Raw genomic sequence first — 16,557 nt, 5'->3', positions numbered from 1 at the left:
CTAGTGTAACCTGTGCCTAGTGTAACCTAATGAAGAGCGGCTTGCTGGAGACTCCAGGTGTAGCAAGAAGCTGTTCCCGTGTGTGAAGAAGAGAAAACAGAGCTTCTTTGTGTTTTGAACAGCGTTTATGACATGTTATTTTGAAAAGTTGGTGATTGTGGTTAATAGGAATTTGTGTGGTTATTATATCAATAATGTTGGGCGCACGCAATCTTTACACATGTTTACTAAAAATAAAACTAGTTTTTGAGTGACAGCCGTAAAAGCTTCAAATTTTGCACGGAGATAGGCAGATAAATTCTCTACAGGACTATGAAAAGATTTTGTCCATAGCACTATGGCTTCGCGAGTAATGGCGATGGAAACACGAGGGTTTGGTTAGTGAAACACACTTTCAGGGCTTACTTATTATCAATGTAAGCTATGGATTAATACTTTTCATAGATATGTGAGTTGTAACCTTTAGTATATTTAGCGCAATTTCCAGCGCTCTAGTGGTAAAGATGAAGGACTAGTTTCGATTTAAGCGCTCTGGAAAGAATTTCACGTAGCTATAGAACGGTAAAGGCTAGTGAAATTCTGTTTAGTTTGTGTTGAAGAGAAGGGGAACCACTACCAATATAAGTACCATATGGATTCATTTTACACGTTGTCTGGTTATAAGAGGCAGTACAAAATCATGCATTGTATGGCTTCAAATATCCGCGAGCACCCTTAACCATTGCACTACCAGGTCAACCAAAGAATACCTTCGACAATTATAATACTTATGTGTAATATCTGCTCATATCTTCTAAAAAGTCAACTTTTCACCAATACCAATATTGATATTGGTGCACCTCTAGTTTAATGAGTGTTTTGTTTGGCACAAAAACCACTTTCACTTCAATATGTAAGTGCAGCTGCTGGTGAGAAGAATGTGCAAACTTAAATGGAAAGCAGACGGACGAACAGCACTTCAGCTTTAAATGTACAAGTAGAAAGAAATATTTAGAATTTTAAGTTCGAATAGGGATCATAGCCATGACCTGTAGCAAGTACTTTTGGCGATTTATTGGAAGCATTTTTGACCACACCTTTGAGCTTGATTCTACCTAACCAATATGCTTCATGTCATGTTTCATTGTTGCAAGTGAAGATTCCAAACTGTAAGTCACTTAGGTACACTCATGTCATGGCTCATCTCATCTCATGTTAACTAATTCAACTATAGGTATGCACTTGATTTCCTCACTATTCAACATTGAAATGTTCCTTTTCACCATATGCAGCAGCTACAATGCGCACATCATGGACTAGTTTTTAGTGCTCCAGCATTTAATAAATGGACCCACGACCCAAGCACATGTATTCTACAGTTTGGTATGATGTACCACCTACTGTACCATGCATGGATCTTGCCTGTTAAATTTTGTTACTATAATTTTGTTAGCAGCACACACTCATATGTACTATACTCACATATCTAGTGTACAAAATATACTAACCAATTCATAATCTTTCAAGGCCAACTTGAACTTTCCCATAGCCATGTAGGCACTAGCTCTCCTGTAATAACCCTAATAGAAAACAGATACATTACATGTAGATACACACACAAATGTGTGCATTACAAAATAGGGAACACCAATAGACGGATGGATATGGCACAGATCCAATGGATAAAAATTTCTCACAGGACTGTTATATGAAAAACAAAAATGTACTGGATTTAGCAAAATCAACCATATGGGAGCAAGAGTCAAAACTGAGATAACACCAGCATGAAGTTGGGCTAACAATTTCCACATTAAACTTGCCTTCAACTCCTGCCTGTACAACCATGCCAGATGTCTGTACAGGTCTGTGAACACCACAGATGTACTACAGTATAGAGGGTTTGGACAGACGAACAGGGAGTTGAATGTGTGGTATATATGTGTCTGTTTTCTAAGATTTCAGCCTATTTGTTGCTTCTAATAGGATGTTTTGTAGTCTGGTACCATCAATTACCATGCTCGCATATTTTGCTGTCTATCTCTTTTGTCCACCCCCACCCCTTTTTGAGGACTTGTGATATGACAACAGTGGCAAAAAACATATCTGAAACTCTACAATTTTGGTCACCAGATACCCTTATAGTGCGTTTACACTAGCAGTTGGGCACGGTACGGCACAATACGCTTAATTTTGCTAGTGTAAACGGGTATCGATCCGAGCCAAACCCCGTTACGTGCTGGGCTCACCTGGCCCTGCTACTTCAACCGTGTTGGCTCGGTATGGCACGGCACGGTAGACAAATTGAAACAAACCTTGCTATATCCTTGGCTGCTGTACATAAATACGATGGCTTATACCATGGCCAAACGTGAAACAAAGTCCAGTTACCACGTTCGACTTGAAATGAGCTGTCCACCGAGCGGTAGCCGCTGATATTGTCCCTCAAACGGATTGCTGGTAACTTGTACGACAGCAACAGCTTGAAACGAGCTTGAAAACGGCAATGGTATCTCGTAGGACGATACTTTAGCCATCACGTGCTTATGTATAAACTTGCCCAGCATGGTTATTTCCTTACCAATGTAAACGTGCACTTAAAACGTAGCGTACCGTACCGTGCTGTACCATACCGAGCTGGAGCTACTAGTGTAAACGCACTATTAAACAACATGAATTGCTCCATCATTGGTGAGAAGCCCATATCATGTAGTTGCCAGAGCTGGTGAGTTACGATATTAAAACATGTTCTCTGTGAATCAACAATGCACCCATATAGGTGATTTCCAATATTCAGTCACAAAATGTATTCTTATAAGCTGCTGTTTCCTCATTTGAAGTACACAGGAACATGTCCAAGCTGGCTACTTTCAAGTCACATTTTTTGGTCTTAATAAGCAGTTAGATGAATAAATCTTTCAACTGAGAACTTAATAGTTGGTCACTAAGAGTACTATCATATACAGTGGAACCTTTCTATTATGGACATTTTGGGACCCAGAATTTTGAGCCAGAGGTTTTCCTCTTTCAGATGTAAAAAAGGTATTAAACAGACCTATTAGGACCAAAAATTTTTGTCCATATTATGGAGGTTTTTTCTATTGCATCCTTAATTCAGGGAGTTTGTTAAGAGAGGTTCCACTGTACATGTGTTATGTATAATGCTCCAAACACAAAACAAAGGTGTTAATGGTCTACTCACTTTAATATAATTCTTATCAAGTTCCAGAGTTTTACTAGCATCTTGTAGAGCATAACCAAATGCTTCTGTACGCAAGTGAGCAATGCTCCGGTTACCATAGTAACTAGCCACACTGGGGTTGAGGTCTATGGCCCTCGTATAGAACTCAACTGCCTCAACATATTTCTTGTCTACAGAGAAATAATACATTACTGGAGAACTACCACCATACATGTATACGTGCAGTGTATCTACATAATGAATACAACTGCTATGTAATACTGTCATACCGTATAAGCAGAAACTTTGGCGAGCAGAATATTTGGCATTTGCTTAATAATTTGCATTTTGCGAGAGTTAATAAAGTGGAGTTCCACATGGCAGCAATTGTGTAGCTAGTAGCTATATGGCTTCTCTTTCACAAAAGATGTCTAGACACTTACCTTGTTGACTCACATACTGGAGAGACTCTTTCATGTGAAACAGAGTATGGAGATTTATTCAATCCATAGGCAGTGCAGTAGGGGTAGACAATATACTGATGTTTAGTTGTTGTGCAATATTTATTTCTAAACCAAATAATATTTACATTACTGAGAATACCAGAATTTACCAGTTTTCAAACAGTATTATTGCAGAATTTGTTAGCAAGGGACTACTAGAAAGGTGCTAATGGGAGACCGGTGAATTATGGGAGTGCTTTGTCAAAAAAGTTTGTTGGTTAACACTTCCAATTTGTTTTCCCACTTGAAGAATAAGCACTACATAGTCTACAATGTGGGTATTGATGAAATGGAAGCTTATACATATTTAGTGGGTATTTACTGTAGTAACACCGAAATATTTATACCTAAAATACCGTGGTATGATATTGATCAATATCTCCCAACCCTACAGTGCAGTAAAAGGAAACAAAGTGATTTGGTGCAAGTATGATCTTGCATCTTAGCCCAGCAAAAGAGTAGAACCTTAACTTGTGATATTACAGACTATGACCACAGGCTGAGGTTCAGTACACCTAGACACGTACAGCAACTTGCTTCCTGCTTGGTCTCATGCCTGTTCACCGGTTAAAATATTAATAGTAAAATATGGCAAGATTGTATGTAATTTGGCAATTTTGCAAGCATCTCTAAAATCACCAATTTTAATTCCACGCCAAAATTTCTGCTCATACAGATTTTACTACATATAATTGCACACATTTACAGACAGTTGCAATACAATTTTTAATGTTACTACTATTACTGTATAAAAACATCCATGAAGCCACCATTAAATTAAAACAACCCACCTTAATATAAAGGAAACCAAAATCTATACATATACTGTAGCTAGCCTTCACTGAAATCATTGATAATTTAGTGGCCATTATACTGTAGGTACCATATTTGCTTGATTAAACACCGCGACATTTAGTTCCAAAAATCGATGTTCAAACTCTACCACCACTTGATACTCGTGAACAATGTATAAGCCATTATTTTCACAATCGATTGTGGGACCACTCAAGACTATTAAAGGTGTGGCGTTTAATCAAGTAAATATGGTACACTAAGTGTTACACAGCATACAATTGGTATGGTTGCGTACAGTATCCTTATTTCAGAATGTACAGGGATATATTAGAGGAAGGAAGACATGAAGTAAGCACTGTAACAAAAAGATTTCATGTTAATTGTATAGCTCGAATTTTAATCACTAAAGGATAAACTAAATGTGTTATAGGACTATAAGGCTCTCTGGAGCCATTTAAAATCCATTCTGGCCGTATTCTCTTCCCTGATGGATGTTTGTCCACCATTTCATATAGGGGGAGCTTTTGATCACATGACTAAGTCTCGCATGTATATTGAAATAGGGATAAAAGGGGGTTGATTACACACTAATGGATTAGCGTTAAATAAGTTTGCAATTGGTATGCATTTTTAAAGCAGTAATACATTCTCTCTATAAATCCTATGGCTCATGTGAACGTGTCGGCCATCAACATACATACACCTGCAGCACCAAATAATTTGCAAAAATATGTCATTTAAAAACATGCACCTTAGAATAACACTGCTCACTATCAAAAGTTCCTAACTAATTACATTAAAAACACCTGTACTTTACATGGGTTTACTCGCAAAAAAAAAAAAAAAAAAAAAAAACACCATCCAGACATGTTTTCCACCGAGCTCAGGAGGTTGGCTCTTGTTCACACTATTGTATCTGATACAAGATGAGGAGGTGTGTGTACCAAATAATAATGAACTAAAACAAGTGCACAATGTATATAATTTATTTAGGAAACTAAAATTACAATTAGGAATTTTATATTAGAGTAGGGACAGTGTATAATGCTGCAATAAAAAGTACTGAAACAAGCTGGATCGGAGTAGTACGTAATGTCCAAATACTGTAAAACAATAAGAAGTGAATATCCCTACTGTGCATTGACTGTAGCACAGTAGGGATATTCTTATTGTTTTACAGTATCTAAACCAAAACAGCCAAGCTGTAAAAAAAAGAGTGTGGCCCCCAAAAAGGCCAGGGTGAAAAAAGATGTAAAATCCAAAGTGGCAGTCAAGAAATGGCTGTGATGGTAGGTTAATGGCAAAAATTTTAATTACGAAAATTCAGGTGAATTTGTGTTGCCTCCTCCACTAGGATTCGGCACCAAATTCACTTGAATTTTTGCAATTAAAATTTTTGCCATTAACCTACCATCACAGCCATTTCTTGGCCGCCACCTTGGATTTCACATCTTTTTTCACCCTGGCCTTTTTGGGGGCCGCACTCTTTTTACAGCTTGGCTGTTTTGGATTAGATATCACTTCTTTTTGTATTGCAAGCCACAAAGCTGGCCATATGGCTTTGATGCTACCTTTAACTTGTTTTTTTTTCTTTACTGCAGGAATTGTGGAACAAAGGAAGTAATAGTGTGTATAGCTTTTGTCTGATGAAATATTTGTATAATCATTTAACAATGAATGATGATTATTACATACTGTAGTTAACAAGGTGACTTCTTACATAACTGAACTGTGGCTGAAACTCTCATTGTTTGTAGCTGAACTCTTTTCATGGTGATTTGTTTCTAGCTGAAGCCTCTACAGGATGATTTGTTTCTATCTGAACTCTCTACAGGGTGATTTGTTTGCAGCTGAACTCTCTACAAGATTATTTGTTTCTAGCTGATCTCTCTATAGTGTAACTTGATTGTAGCTGAACTCTCTACAGGATGGTTTACTTGTAGGTGATCTCTCTACAGGGTGACTTGTTTCTAGCCGATCTCTCTACAGGGTGAACTTGTTTCTAGCTGATCTCTCTACAGGGTGAACTTGTTTCTGGCTGAACTCTTTCCAGATGATTTGTTTGTAGCTGAACTCTCTACTGGATGACTTGTTTCTAGCTGATCTCTCTATAGCGTTATAACTTTCTCTATAGGGTTATAACTTGTTTGTATAGCTGAACTCTTTACAGAGTGGTTTTTTTGATTGGTTGCTGAACTCTCCAGCTACACATGTACAGTGACTTGTTTGTACTACAGAGTGACTTGTTTGTAGCTGAACTCTCTACAGAGTGACTTACTTGTAGCTGAACATTGTATAAAGTAACTTGTTTGTAGCTGATCTAGATGAACTCTCTACTGGGTAGCTTTTTTGTAGCTGAACTCTCTACGCAGTGACTTGTTTGTAGCTGAATTCTCTACAGAGTGACTTGTTGTAGCTGAACTCTCTACAGGGTGATTTGTTTATAGCTGAATTCTCTTCAATATGACTTATAATGTTCTAACTCTTAAAATATTGCGATTGGTTTTGTGAAAAGCAAGCTATTTAGTGGTCATGAGCTTGCAAAAAAACTTCACAAACAAGTATAAGAAAAAATTAGGAATTTTAAATTATCGTAGGGACAGTGTATAATGCTGCAATAAAAAGTACTGAAACAAGCTGGATTGGAGTAGTACGTAATGTCCAAATCAAGACACACGGTAGTGTGTTGTATTCATTTTGTAGGCATACCTAAAAGAATTCGATTATGGGAGATACAATCTAGCATTGTACATACGTTTGTCACAATGAACAGAGAAGTCCAAAAATATCATGGAAAATTCTGTTAAGCGCCTATCTGTTTCTAGAGTTTTATGGCTGTTTTCGTCGTTTATTAAACTATGGATGGACTTTACCAAGACCTAACTAGGTAAGCTTCCTTGTAGAACATTATTTTTCGTTACGTGTAATGTGGGTATGGTCCATATTAGAAACCATGCCTGTTCTTTGTGCTACTGTGGCGCCACTGAGGGCACAACTTGTGACAACTCGTTTCCATTGTATAAATCCACACAAGCTGCTTCTTTGACACACGTGTTCTTTACATTGCTGTGATGCCATAGGCACTGGCTACCGCTAACCCGGCTCAACATTATCAATCACTGCCGTTTCCCAGCTGTGCCAGATCCAATTAGTCTAACTTGCAAAAGGAAGCAGTGCGAGCTTCGATTTTTTTTTAACGCTTCAACAAAAACATGTTCAGTCTTCCGTGATTTCTCAGTGATTATTTTAACATTGCACAACGATTTCAGTACGACATATAACCCAATCCCACAATGACTCCACCTATATTCCCATATATATATATATAGTGCATACATTTTTCTAAGTCGATTAGAGACCACGCTCTCGGATCTTCGTGTATTTTATAAACCTCGTTTCACTCGGTTTTTAAAATCCATAAAGATCCTCATTCTAGGTCTCTAACCTACACATAAAATCCTATCCTGGGCCAACCTCAGGTTTTTTGGCAAGTACTTATACTCTGAGCCAGACTGGCCCAACTCAAACATCTAACTGCTCCACTGGCAGTAATCCACTAGGCCAATCACTTGAGTGTGTGGACATCACACTGGACCAAAGGAACACCATATTGTCTTATCAAAAACCCTGGCCAACCTTATCATCTTGTTGCCAAACAAGGCTCAATCAATAGACAATATGCATACTGTAAATTTTCTAATAAACACTTGATTCTTTAACACATCACAACAGTGACTGAATGTACTGTGGTGTATGGGGAAAGGTGCAAATCGCTACATTGCATCTACAGTAGACCAACTACGGACGACTCTTTGACAACAACAGCAGATTCCTTTACCTTAAAAGTAAAGTGTTGAGATTGAGAAGTCACACCCGTAGCTCTAGTGGTGAGTTATTTTCTGAGCTGCATTTGCTACCCATACTTTTGTATGGGATTCGCGAGATTCAGCCACACAAGCCTAATTTATCATTTTTCTTTCAAATAATTTAGCACACTGCAATTATTTTGAACCAGGTTGTGATGTACAGGTTATAGGTTATGTGAACAAAGTGTAACTACTTTAATCAAGGATGGTGTAAACACTATAGAAAGTAAACAAGGAATTAGAGACTTGTACCTAAAACTATGAAATACAGATACCAAGGGGAGTATGGAAAACCCGGAACGCCAGAACAACCCGGATCAGCATTATTTTTGCGATTGGAGTCACGTGCAAGCACTAGTATGCAAGATTATTAATACTACACAGAAGAATTTGTCTGCTAATATGTTCTATAGCATTTATATAATCCTTACTTGAAGCAAATCTGCAGGATATAAGATATATCAACAGAAAAGTGAGCGTTAATTAGGATTAGTGCACGTAACTGTGCATCCTAAACCAACCCAGCTATCTCAGCTACACTCCATACCCTTAACTAATAACCACATGATTTGAAAGATAATGCAACTTCTAGCTAGTACTGTGCTAAGTCGCTACAATGCATTTTTGTACTGAAGAATGCCTCTAATAAATTCGGTCACTGACCACCAGTAGGCTAGCTGGCTTGTGTTAAAGTGTAGCAAACTATGTCTTGGGATTGTAGTGATTGTGTAGTTAGGAATGCTTAGATGAAGTTTTGGCTGAGAAAGATGGTTTTCAGATATATGATTTGATGCGTATTCCAATTAACAATCACTCTCATGTTAATTCGTGGTGTACCCTGCAAATTTGTTACAAGTAAGAATAATAGCAATGTTGTAGAACATATTAGCAGACAAATTTCATTTATTCCACTGTGGAGTCTTTATAATCTGGCATGCTAGTACTTGCACGTGATTCCAATCGCAAAAATAACACTGTTCCAGCTGATCCGGGTTGTTCCGGCGTTCCGGGTTTTCCATACTCCCAATACCAAGTGGTCCCCACCAACATGCAATCTACAGTAGCTGTGTTTATTGTCTTGTAGTATCTCTATGTATGTTTGTTGTACTATATACTGTTACACCGTATTTCCTCGTATAAAATCTTGGACTTTTATTTCCTTCCTAGCATTTTTGACCAGGCCTGTAAACGAATAGGGCTTTTATTTGAGACCAGGCATTTATTTTTGATTGGTCCAACCGATGCCCGGAGTTTAATCGAATTAGGGTGGTGGCAGAATGGGATTACTCCATAGAAAACAGTGATAAAGTGTGTTCACTATATAAACGTGGCTTAAATGATTGGTAAACAGTTGTATCGTACATACCTGCATGCACTCAAGACTCGTCTGGACTACTCACGTGATTACTCGTAGTACTGTCATCCCTCAGAAGGCTCTAAACTCAAGCAGCAGCAACAATGAAAACACTTTAAGTAATCAACAGTAGACTCAGTAATAACCCAGGCCTCTATTTGAGACCAGACATTTATTTCTAAAGGTGCTAGAAACCCCCAGCCTATAATTGAGACAGGCGTTTAATTGAATGCATGAGCTTTTATGTGAGGAAATATGGTATGTATGTGTGCCTCTCTGGCAGGGAAGAACAGCTTTGTTAGACTGTTTAGATGTAATAAATAATCAATCATCAAACCAAAATCATCTACAGAGGAGCCTTAACAGATGGGATTAGGAATCTTTCTGCATTTAACCTGCAACATGACTTCTTGTCAACAAAGGGTTTTATCTGTAACCCACATGACCCACTAGTTACCTGTGAGAAGGCGGCTAAACCTGTTAAACAGAATATGTGCAGTCCAACCACTTCAGCCACCAGTATGTAAATCTCAAAAATGTGTGCACAACAAAAACTGGACTTGTACTTGCTAACACTCCTCCTGTTTTAACTTCAAGAAGACACGAAAGAAACGGACGACTTCTCGTTCGCTTCCAACACGTTTGACTCATTAACTCATCACGGTACAATAACATGGTCCATACCTTTAAAATACTCGTTTGCCTTGTTTTTGTGTTCTTCTGCCTTCGCTACATCCTCTGGCGTTGCACTGGGTCCTGATGAATCCGCCATGCTTTCTATTTTAAAATAACGCGCATTATATCACGTGATCCCAGGCATAGGGCTACCGTACATAAAATTGCTTATCATTATTTTGATGACAACTGGTGATTGATGAAAATCTCTCTTCAACAATATTGTCAGGTAGCTAGCTAAGGTGTTCCATTCTCTTAAGTATTGGGAAAGAAACTTTTCTGATACATTACCAGGGATGATAAACTGATGTTGATGAAGCTGTCTGGTTGGATACTGTATTGGTACTAGAAATATGATCGTAGTTGTATGGAAGGAGTGAGCTGATGAGCAAGTTTGTGGAATAGGTCTTCTCTCTTGTAGGGCTGGCCATTTAAGGAAATTATCTATCACACTACTATAATAACTATAATTGGGAAGAACCCATCTCAGCACGTCATTGGATTTTTATGATGTCATATATTAAGTATTCATGATAGGGGTCCCATACTGACGTACTCTAGCAATGGCCTTATAATAGTAAGGTAGGCATTGCTACTACATATACGGAAGTTACAACAAAGAAAATTTAAGGATCTGTTTGCTTTAATGCACATAGCTTGAATATGATGTGACCATTGCATCCTTTCATGAAAAATAATTCTCAGGTATTGATGTTGTTTTGTTACTTGGCAGGGGCATAGGGTAGGGGGGGGTTCCAAAGGGTTGAGGCCCCCCCATAAAATTTACTAAGACTTTTGAGTTTCAGCAGGACCCTATTCACCCTAACACACCATTTAGTGTGGCAGGACAAAATGAGTGAGTAATAGTGTATGGCACAGCATAACAATTGATAAAGCTTGCATTCATCTCTCAGGGAAGGATTTACAGAGGTAACATGAGCCCTCTTGAAAATTTGTTTAAAAGACTAACAAGGAGAAAACATCCTGACCACCTGGTAGACTCCTGTAAGCGTTCGAGCGTAAATCGGATGGCTGCAGGTTCGAGGCCACCTAGGTCCAGTCATGGATTTTTTCTCCTTTCTCCAACTTTTCAAACACATCTTAAGTAGCTAAAGTCTTTGAGCAGGCTGTAGGACCAGGTGTCCTACAGACCTTCAGCACTTGTGCTGTAAAGCATTAATAAAAAAATAATAAATAAAAAAATAATATACTCTAATTAGAGCAGTCAGGTATAATATACTCTAATAGAGCAGTCACATTTACTCTTATAGAACATGAATGTAAATATCTATAATTATGTTAAGGAACTTCATTTGTGGAGTTTTTCAGACTAGTGATGTGCAATATGTGATACATATCGAAATATCGTGATAATTTTTTTTTATATCGTGATATGATATAGACTCTTTATATCGTGATATAAGCCTAGGTATAGATTTTAGCTATAATTAAAGAAAAATGTACCCAAGATGTCATCGTACACTGTACTTTTTTTTATAAAAGAGCTTGCAATGTTGTATGCTAGTCATGTACCATGTTGTATTGTACTTCTAATACATCACTACTACAAGTGTCATCAGTGTAAATACACTAGCTGAGTGATGAGTTGTATATCGTGATATAAATCATATCGTGATATGTCATGTGCAATAATCATGATAGGAAAATATCCTATATCGCACACCACTATTTCAGAGATTCTAACATTAAATGCATGGCCTTATATTGCTATAGCTTTGGTGTTTTTGATTGTAAGTCATTCCATTTGTATCAGTGGATTCATGTTCCTATACCAGGAGATAACTACCACTTACAGATGTCTATATGCCTCTATGTGTTATGCTGTCTGATTCCACTAGGTAGTACTAGCTTCATCCCAGGGCACTTATATGCATTATAATTGATGTACTATTTTTTACTTAAAATTTTCTGAGCTTTGATTCATTAAAATATTGAAAGTTCCTCGTCAGCTGGGGGCTGCACCCCCAGACTCCTGCATCTGGTAACCCAATACTGCTGCCCCTTCAAAAAATTTGGCTATCCCCTGCTTGGAAAGTTCCATCATTTAATTTATAATCAAGTTTAATGGGAGATGATGATCTTGTGCGTCTTAATACTTACTACACAATTGTCAGTGTTCAATTGTATCTGCCACTTTCTCCAAACTTTACAGGTAGTTTACCAGAGACATGGTTTACTTGTTGGGTTTCTTTTAGTCAGCCATTGCTCTATCCATTTGATAAGGTCACCATTAATTTCATAGCACTTTAGTTTGTTTAGTAGCCGTCTGTTTGGCATTTAATCAAAGGCTTTGCAAAAATCTAAAATGATCGAGTCTATTAAATTTTTTTCTTAGTATCCATAACTTTAAGAACATCATCAGTCAGTAGCAGTAGCAGACTTAGACCATGCTGATGTTTATTAATGATGTTATTGTTATTGAGATGGTCCATCATGAAATGAAATACAATATGTTCCATTACTTTACAACATGTAGACAGAGTGTCTTGAGACTCTCCGTGCACACTACCTGAGAAACCCAATTATAGAAATCATACTTTATTTGCTGTAGCTCATCATGTTGCAGCAGAGCCGGCATAGCTATGAAATTGTGAACCACCGTAAAACAGGTTATTGTTAGGGAGGGTGCAGGAGAGCAGCCCCCCAGTTTGCTACGGCTTAGCTACTATAACTTAGTAACCCAGTTGTCAGGCACCTTGAGCTAGTTCAAAATATCCATTCATCCACACACACACACACACACACACACACACACACACACACACACACACACACACACACACACACACACACACACACACACACACACACACACACACACACACACACACACACACACACACACACACACACACACACACACACACACACACACACATACAGAGCAAAGTCTAAAAGCAAAGCTTTCAGCTGCTGCTAAGCGGTCACGCTTCCCAGTGGCCAGCACTGGGGCACCTATGTGCTACTCAAGTGCTATGAGTCAGCACAGGAATTCCCTCCTGGGACAGGACTAGTAACTTGCAGGGGGCTGTACCATGTCTCACAGGTGAAGGTGTGGGCAACCGAAGTCCCACCTGGACCTTCAACTGCTATATAGAGAAATGAACAGTTGAGCATTTGCTTCCCCAGTTTACACCAGGTATCCATTGTTGTTACAGCTGGGTGGGCTGCTTCCCCAGTTGGCACCAGGCCACCATGTCCCCATTATAACAGCTGGGTAGACTGGAGCAATGTGAATAAAGTTTCACCAAAGTAGCCTCAGCTGGAAATTGAACCTGGAACCTTTTGATTACCAGGCTGATTCCCTTGCCACTTGGCTATGCTGCCCCACACATATGCACACACACACAATCAATCTGCTGGAGAGTCAAGCATTGATTTTCTCTGTACTGCTTGTGACATCATGTTATATTTACCTTAATTGTAACTCAGTGGATATGTTAATTAGTTTAATTTTTTTAACATTATGGATGAAGCCACAATAATTTTTATTGTTTTTGCATTACTTCATCAGGTTCAGTCATTGTCAGTGTATGGCATCAAATAGTCAGTGTAGTATGGTGACACTGATGATATCAGTGAACCTCTCTGATACAAGTTGGAAGTAGATGAACCCATCATCACCTCTGGTGCAGGAGCATATTTATGAGGGTTTTCAGGAAACCCCTTCTGAAATTTGAACTTGTACCAGGAACACTGGACTATCATAGTTTAGCAGCACAAACACACAGAACAAATGGGAACAAGACAGGGAAAATAGCTATACAGTGTAATAGGATATTCTTCAAAAGCTAGTGGGTTAAGGAAGTGTAAGGGTATGTATTGAAATCTTTATAAAGATTGACATACTCTAATAGAGCAGTCACCTGTTTCTATAGTGCAGTGAAAACTACTCTAGTAGAACATTCATAGTAGAACATAATAATAATATTATTAATTTAAAGACTAGAATTAATCTTAAATGTTTCATTTTAATTGAAGAATTTGGATATTTGTATGACTATTGTCCATAATAATTGTCATATAGCACTAAAGGGAACCAAGCATATAATTATTATTGAAATACTATCCATAAAAAAATTGTTAATCTATACAATTTGAGAATTTTAATTTACACAATCTGTCAGCAGCACTGCCCCCCTCTTCCAGATTCTGCACTGTGGCTATAACTCAAATTTAATGGAAAAATCCTGGATACACTCCTGAGCCAGATAAAGTTACAACAGGCTCCTACCTTCTGACCAAGAGAACCTGAACTATATGGATAACCTACAGAAAGGCCTTTAACATGATAGTGCTAGTTGACTGGGTGTCATGGAACTATATGCTATTCTAGCTACTTCATGACTATTAAATGTTGTCTGCAATGTCTGGAATCTCTGTGGTGATCATCTCATACCTTAATTCACTCTGGCAAACTCATGGTCATCCATTAACCACATCCTTACAGCATGATGTCAGCTGATCACACACATAATAATACTATCATAAACTTGATCATTTGTTGCTGTCCTGTCCTACATTGCTACTGTCATTGTCTACCATTTCAACCTTCACTGTTATTATCACTGCTCCTAAACACCCAAACCAGCTTATTCCCAGCCTCAAACTGCACACTTTCATTTCCTCAACCCAAGACTTTAAATTACAGTTGTAATCATACTGACCACAGTATAGCCAGATAGCTACACTTTACATTTACTAAATAATTGAATTTATTAGTTGTATTATAGCAAAGGTTATTGTCTACGGTTATCTTGTAAAGTTTACCTTATAAGTAGCACTTGAGGGGTTTAACAAGAATTCATAGTGAGAGAGAGTATCTAACTGCCAATTCAGCCTGTACAAAATCATTGTGTAAATGTATTATGAACTCTTGGTTTTAAATTGCATTTCTGTATCACCATTCTTCTTTCAGGCACCCAACTTAGCACTTTCTCCCACACCTGTTCTCAAAAAAAAAATTGCTAACTGGTGTTGTTTTGTGTTTTCATTGTTCATTGTATTTATGGATGGTGTCCTCTGTATTAACTGTTTTGTGGCTTAATTGAAAACAAAGATAATTAACTGAAACTCTCGTGCAAAAATAATTGTTCTATTAGAGTAGTTTACCATTACAGGTGGTTGCTCTATTAGAGTATGTTAAGTTTTTCTACATCACGTGAACAATACAGTTACAGTGTTCACCTTTCAGTTACCTGTATTATACCAGATGGTCCACAGGTGTTTAGATGACTAAGATGTAAATTAACTAGCTATGTGTAAACATTAAGTTCTTCCTAATAGAGTAAGTTAGTCTTGTAGCAACTTAGTAGAAGTAACTCAGGCCACACTTTTGGCCTTGATTATGGCAGCCAAGCCACCATGAAGTTATTGTGAGACACAGAGGCAGATTTCTGGTTAGTATATATATATATATATATATATATATATATTCATGAAAAGTGCAGCCTTTCATGATTCTACTATACAATAATACTGTGTGATAAAGTTGATCAATATTCCATGCATTATTTAGTAAAATTTAAGGAGATTCTAGTAAACCTATCCGTGAACTTCTTTTCACCAGTTACTCTCACAAGTGCATTTAGCTTAAGTTGTCCCAGTAATTTTATGTTATTTCATTTCCATCATTTCATGTATACTGTGCAGCAAGTTCCCCAAGTAAGATTTTCAGCTACTTCAAGTTTTCTGATAAGGTATCGTGTACAGACACTATGTTCCTCCACTAATAGAATAAAAATCACCATTCATGTTGTCTCTGTCAAAATTAAAGTCATAAAAGAAACGTAGCACAGTGTACAATAAACACTCTGGTCAATACACTATTCCTGTAGTAAACATTGTCAGTTAATCTACAAAATGGTGTGGTCATGATCAGTAGTGCCATCTTTGATGTAAACTTTGTGAAAATGCTGTAAGCTAATGGACAATTGTTTTAATATGTTTGTAATGTAAGATAATTTCAATTCCCACATTAATGTAGAATAGGATATGATAATCTTGTTAGTATATGCCAAATCCAATGTGTATGTGGTTAAAGTTATATTGCTGTTATAAACTTATGCGTAATATATTTTAACTACACTGCTAAAATCTCACAATGTTATAATACACAAACAACCACCCACTTACTATAATTTTTCTTAGAATCACAAAACTTTGAATATTTTGATGATACATGAT

The 16,557-nt window shown here is 37.6% G+C and overlaps 1 protein-coding gene across 3 annotated transcripts in view; it reads right to left on the bottom strand.

Moving 5' to 3' along the window:
* The window catches only part of LOC136246837 (serine/threonine-protein phosphatase 5-like), a 45,563-nt gene extending 35,076 nt beyond the window's left edge, over positions 1-10,487 (bottom strand). For all 3 annotated transcript variants that reach the window (XR_010696857.1, XR_010696856.1, XM_066038421.1), the window contains exons 1-3: positions 10,360-10,487; positions 3,179-3,348; positions 1,488-1,559 (exon numbers count right to left, since the gene is read on the bottom strand). Coding sequence is in view for 1 of the 3 variants with exons in the window: in XM_066038421.1 (XP_065894493.1) it covers positions 1,488-1,559; positions 3,179-3,348; positions 10,360-10,447 (330 nt within the window). In the remaining 2 variants the exon portion in view is untranslated. The remainder of the gene's footprint in view (positions 1-1,487; positions 1,560-3,178; positions 3,349-10,359) is intronic.
* Positions 10,488-16,557: the final 6,070 nt, after the last annotated feature.

The sequence above is a fragment of the Dysidea avara genome, chromosome 2 (assembly GCF_963678975.1).
Source record: "Dysidea avara chromosome 2, odDysAvar1.4, whole genome shotgun sequence".
Classification (NCBI taxonomy): Eukaryota; Metazoa; Porifera; class Demospongiae; order Dictyoceratida; family Dysideidae; genus Dysidea; species Dysidea avara.
Note: the sequence above shows the minus strand (reverse complement) of the source record. Positions and strands in the feature narration are given on the sequence as shown.